The sequence below is a fragment of the Aythya marila genome, assembly GCF_965140915.1.
Source record: "Aythya marila genome assembly, chromosome: 30".
Taxonomy (NCBI): Eukaryota; Metazoa; Chordata; class Aves; order Anseriformes; family Anatidae; genus Aythya; species Aythya marila.
In genome coordinates, this window is record NC_139071.1 from 2,293,067 (window position 1) to 2,298,975 (window position 5,909).

A 5,909-nucleotide genomic window follows, 5' to 3' on the forward strand; every position below is an offset into this window, starting at 1 on the left:
ACCGCTTTGTGTAGTAATAAAGGGATGCGCTTGCATAAGTATATATAAATTTATATATATAACATACATAGGATCTACCCACCACTTCATATAATAATATAGAAGGGTGCACTTGCACGGATATATATATAAATTCATATATACAGTATAAACAAATTGTTACATGGGCCATATCACGTCATATATCTATATACAGAGATACATAGATTGCTTTAATACCCAGACTAATATAAATTATACACACACCATCATGCCCTGCATACATACATATAACATATATATAGTATATATGCACACCGACTTCCAGATCATTTAAAGAAAGGGATATATAAGCTTAAATGCACACACCATTACATACCCTTGTATAAATGTATATATATATGTACTCATGCATATCAGCTTGAACACCTAGTGCATCTACGCACCCATTTGTGTAGGCACCAATGCTATTTTTTTCCATGTAGCTTTACATAGCTTGTGCCCGCTCCATCTTCCCCTTCATATAAATATAAGCACACATCCAATGCAAATTTCACCCGCAATAACATTGTTTTAGGTTACATCCCTTTAAAAGCCTTTTTCTCCCCCCTCCCCTTTTGATCATTTAACGAGGTGATTAAATCTAGCAGATATTAAGGTAGATTGTAATCCGCCTATGGAAACAATTTCCTCTCTCGTATTTCTGTCGGAGCCGCCCGGCCGGCTCGGGGCCGCGCAAACTCCGCGGGTGCGGAGCCGGCTCCGCGGGGCGAGGGCAGGTTGCGAGATTTTTATCTGGGGCCGGAGCTGAGTCAAACAGGTTTAGCGAAACGCATCCTTTGAGCCAGAGCCCTCTCACACGCGGAGATTTAAAGAGATTAGCAGCGTCTCCGGAAAGTCATCGCGTTTTCACCCGGGATAATTGCGGAGCGGAGGAAAATAAGGACAAAAGAAAAAGAAAGAAAAAAAAGAAAAATAAATAAATAAACAAGACACTCAATTGGCTCAGTCTCCGCGGGTTTATTTGCTCCATTTTTTTACTCCCCCTGGGGACAGTCCGCTTTGAGGACACGCATCTGCCCCTCGCATCCTCCTCCCGCTTTCGGGGAGCCTCTGATGAAGCGCTTTCTGCCCAAATTTGCTGGCTTTCCCCCTTTTTCTCATCGCTTCTCTGCGGAGGTTCGTGTCCGGGCTGCGCTTGCGGCGGCTGGAAGGAGGGGTGGGAGAGGCGAGGGGCTACAAAGAGGTGCACAACGAGGTGGCGGAGAGCCTCTCCTCAAGGCAAAACAACAACAAAAAAAAGATATTTATTTTTAAGAAATGTCATCTGCAGTCGGTACATATCATCTGGACACCACAATATTATATACATATACAAGACATAAAAAAAAAAGTGATGCTTTTACATATCCAAAGAACACTGTCGATAGTTAGTCGGTTTAGAGAGGGAAAGAAACAAACCCCAAAGACAATATTGTGCATTTTCCATCTTGTCAGCGGAGAACAGGCATTCCAGTTTTATGGCAGAGATATAGAAACCCTCAAGAGAACATACCAAAAATAGTATTGTACAGAAACTCACTTCCATGTAGGACCTAAATCAGCGTTTGGGATTGTTATGTGATACCGAGCAATGGTTCTCTTCCCACAATAGCAGCCTTATCTCTTATTTTCGGTCCCTAGTGCTGAGAAAAAACGAAGCTGATGCAACTTTGCCATAGGTTCTCCATACATTTTACATCGGTGGGTGAAATGGCCCGAGATATGAAAGACCGGTCACTGGCGAGGGGATCAGACTATACAGCGGTACAGGGCGACATTCAGAGTTCATCTCTCCTTTAACATAGCTACACTCTTAGCTTATATTTTTTAAAAATATACACAGTTTAACCTTATCGATGGATTTCTCAGAGCAAAATTGGGTATTCACAGTCAGAGCGGGACAGAGGTTAAATCAAAGATGCGGTCAGTGTTTTGGGGCGTGTATGTGTGCATTTTTTAATGTCGATTTTTAAATAATGAATTCGAATCAGCAGAGTCCTGATGATGTTATCATACAAGCTACCAGATAAATATTTACGCTTCTTGCTTCCTTTCCTCGCCCTCCCTGCAAAGCTTCCTCTGTCAGGTCGTGTGGAGGTGTGCTGTCTTGGATTTGCTCACCACCTTCTTCTCCTTGACCCTCCGGTTCTGGAACCAGATAGTCACTTGGCGCTCGGACAGGTTGGTGGTGGCCGAAATCCTCCTCCGCTTCTCTTTGGTGATGAATTTGCTGGCCGCGTACTCCTTCTCCAACTCCTTCAGCTGGATTTTGGTGTAAGGGACCCTCTTCTTTCGCCCCCTCCGATAACTGCTGACTTCAGGTTGCAGGGGGACCACGTCTGTAAAAAAAAAATAATTAAAAAAAAAAAAAAGGGGGAAAGAAAAAAAAAAGGCGAGAAGGGAATCGGCGAGGTTACTTCGTCACGGTGTGTGGGATGGGGATTTCTGCACGTCGGGGAAAGAAAGAAGGGGGGGAAAGGAGGATAAAGGAGGACAGAGAGCGTGGAGGAATGGGAAGAGAAGGGGAAGAGAGGGAAAAAGAGACAAGACAGGCGGAGAATGCATCCAGCGAGGGGAATGGTAGCACTACAATAATAATAACAGCAATAATAACAACATAATATTAATAATGCACTTGGGGAAAGGCTGTTTTTCTTGGCGACACTGTCCACACTGATAAACACAGAGCAGCAAGTCAACCCACAGACCAACGCACACAATCAAAGGGCCCTTCCAAGCGTTTATATTTCAGACAACGTCCGGAGCTTCCCCTCTATTTCCTTCCTTCCTTTTCTTTTCTTTGCTTCCCATTTCACCCCCCGCAGCCTGCAGCAGGTTTATCGGGGAGCCTCGCAGATGTGCACCCTCAAACCCCAAGCCCGGTGCAGAGACAAGTGCATCCCCGCACCCCAGCCCCTCCCGCCGGTTTGGTGCGGACAGGGAAGCTCCTCGGAGGAGAGGGAGGGGGTAAATTCAGCAAAAATCCCCCCACTCAGATACCCTCTCCAGTAGCTTTTGCCCGGGATGAGATGCTCCGTGTTTTGCAGGGGGGCTATTGGGAATGGATTCGCCAAAGATGCGGGCAGCACCTTCACTCTTGCCTTGTGGTTACTTGGGGGGGGAAGCTCCCCCCAAGCTTTTCTCCCATTTTCGGGCAGTCCCAGCCCCTTCCCAGCACACTGCCAGGGTGCGGGGGTAACCTGGGTGACGAGGGTCCCTGCAGGGAAAGTGTCACCCGGCTGGATGGAGCAGGAGCATGGAGCCGAGCTCTCCTCGCAGGCATCAGAGCCCCGGTTATAGCTGGCACGAGTTAATGCCGGAGCCCCCCCAGCACCTCGGGGGCCATGGGCTTAGAGATGTGGGGTGCTGGGGATGCCGCCGAGGCCCGTGAAGGGGGCAGAAATCTCCTTCGCTGGGGGGTCTGTAAGGATACAGGCGATGGGGAGGGAAAGCAGGGGGGACGGCAGAGCCCAAACACAGCGTGAATGGGAGCCCCCCTTCAAAAAAAAAAAAAAAAAAAAAAGTACCCATAATCCAGCCAAAACCACCTTATTTCTCCAATGCCAAATGCATCGCCACATCTCCCCTTCTCCACGAAAATCTGCCGGGAAAACCCATTTCTCCATCCTCCTTTGTCCCAAAGAAACAAAACAATTAAAGCGGTGCCCCCCCGTTTTGTCTCCCAGGGGGGACTCACAAGACCCATCCCTGCCCTCCATCCGAGACACATGGAGCTGTAGGGTTTTCCCCATACCTTACTGCGGTTATTTTCCTTTCTGGCTCCTGCATCTTTCTTCTTCCCAGCCGTGGGACTGGGGGCTAGGGGGGGCTGGGGAGAGGCTCTGGGAGGAAGCACGCATCATCATCTTCCTCCCCGTCGGGGCACGAAGCCGGTAGGGATGGCAGCGGGGGATTTGCTTGGCTAAAAGATGCTCCGAGAAGGGTTGGGGCTGTCAGGAGCATCCCTGACCTGCCGGAGAAGCCCCCCCCTATCTCCCCCCCCGCCTCGCTCCTTCCCCTCGGAACAGATTCATTTGTCACTTGACACCTATTCCTATAATTGTGCGTAATTGTGATATGATTTACTGTCCCAGCTCTCGACACTTCTCATTCAGCTGAGCCACTACCGAAGGATTTGGGGGGATTTTTTTTTTAATCCTTTTTCAGCTTTCTGCAATTAAAGAAGAAAATGAAGAGAAAAGCACCTAGAGACGCGCTTAGGTGAGGCAACAAGAGGGAGGAGAGAAGAAAGGGAAGAATTAAGCGGCAAAGTTACTTTCCAAGCAAGCTCACGGCGTGTATTTTGATTCAGAAATGATTGCTTCACCTTCTTTCCCATGCATGTTCATACACATTGCCTTGCACGGGAGGCATTCCAGAGCCATTTCTTTCCCTTTAATTATATATACAGGCATACACGTCCGTGTCTCCGGGTGCACACTCAGCCGCGCACACGCACACCTCCGACACGCCGGCTCCCAGCGCAGCCTACCTGGGAAAGGTGATTTCCAGAGGTGTGCAGACTGCGATTGCTCTTTGGAGCAGTACATTTGGCCGTCCCAGCCATTAGAAAGAGCCCAGTGCTGGTAACCTTCCATGGGAAGCAAAGCGTCGTGCCGCGGCTCCGGGTGGCCGCCCAGCCCCGGGACCACCGACACGTCCAAATAACCGGGGACCGGCTGGTAGGAGCTGGCGAAGCCGGGATAAAAAGCGAATTCCTTGGCCCTCGACGGCAGCTCCTCGCCGGGCAGCGGCCCGCCGGCCTCGGGGTACTTTTCCCCGGGGTGGTAGGCGCAGGTTTTCTGCTGCAGGTTGACGCCGTGCGAGTGGGACAAGCGGCAGCCGTAGTAGCCGCCCCCGAAGGGGTACCCGTAGCCCAGCGCCGCGCTGGATGCCGCCCCCGACGGGCACTGCCGGGGGGGCTCGGCGGCCGCCAGCTCGGCGTACGCCGCTCCCTGCGGCGGCGGCGGCGGCGCGGGGGGCACGGCGAGCCCCGGCGGCGGCGGCGGCGGGGGGGGCAACACCTCCCGGCAGTGCCCCAAGCCCTCCATGCGGTTTTTCTCCCGCGGGGCTTCCTCGCAGCGGCAGGCCAGGCCGTCGGGCCAGCGCGGGGGGAGGCCGAGCGGCGCCGTCATGTCATGCCGAGCTGCTCCTCCCGCCTCCGCCGCCACCGCTCCCGTGGCCGCCGCCGCCGCCGCCGCCGCCGTGGCCGCCGCCGCCGTCGGGGGAAGCTCCGCGCCGCGCCCCGCCGCCCCGCGACCCCCCCAACATATCGGAGCCGCGCGCGCATGCGCCGCCGCCGCGCCGCCGCCGCTCCATTAAGAAATCCGCCGCGGCCACGCCTCCCCCTCCTCCTCCCCCCCCCTTTTTTTCGTCCCCCCCCCTCCCCAAGCCCGCCCCGCCGTGCCCCCGCCGCGCCGCCCACGTCACTCCGCCGCACCGACGGGGGGGGGGGGGGGAGGCCGCTGATTGGACGCCGGACCGTGTCCCCCCTCCTTTTCCCCCCACCTTTTCACCCCCCCTTTTCTCCCTCTCCCCCCCCTTTTTCTTCCCCCCCTTTTTTTTCCTCCCTCCCCCGCCAAACCACTTAAAGGAGGTGCCCGCCCCGTCGGGGCCGGCGGCCGGCATAAAGCGCCACGCGTGGCCGCTCGTGGGGGGGCCGCCCCCCCGCTACACCCCCATCCCCGCGTGGCCACCCTCGGGGGGGGGGGGTCGTTCGACCCTGTCCCCCCCCAGCCGGGGGTCGCAGGTTGTGCGCAACGGGGTGCCTCAAAGCAGACCCAAACATACCACCCCCCCCGCGATGGGGATGTTTTTCCCTGCTAAGTTTTTTTTTTGGGGGGGGCATTGGACTCCCCCCGGCCTTATTTCGGTAATTCCGAGGGTAT

At 53.9% G+C, this 5,909-nt stretch overlaps 1 protein-coding gene across 1 annotated transcript; it reads right to left on the bottom strand.

Annotated features, from left to right (window-relative positions):
• Nucleotides 1-2,103: 2,103 nt before the first annotated feature.
• Nucleotides 2,104-5,156, bottom strand: HOXC13 (homeobox C13; the record flags this gene model as incomplete). Its single annotated transcript, XM_082781200.1, has 2 exons — nt 2,104-2,360; nt 4,514-5,156. 2 exons carry the CDS (start codon nt 5,154-5,156, stop codon nt 2,104-2,106), a joined length of 900 nt encoding a protein of 299 aa, XP_082637326.1.
• Between the last annotated feature and the right edge of the window lie 753 nt (nt 5,157-5,909).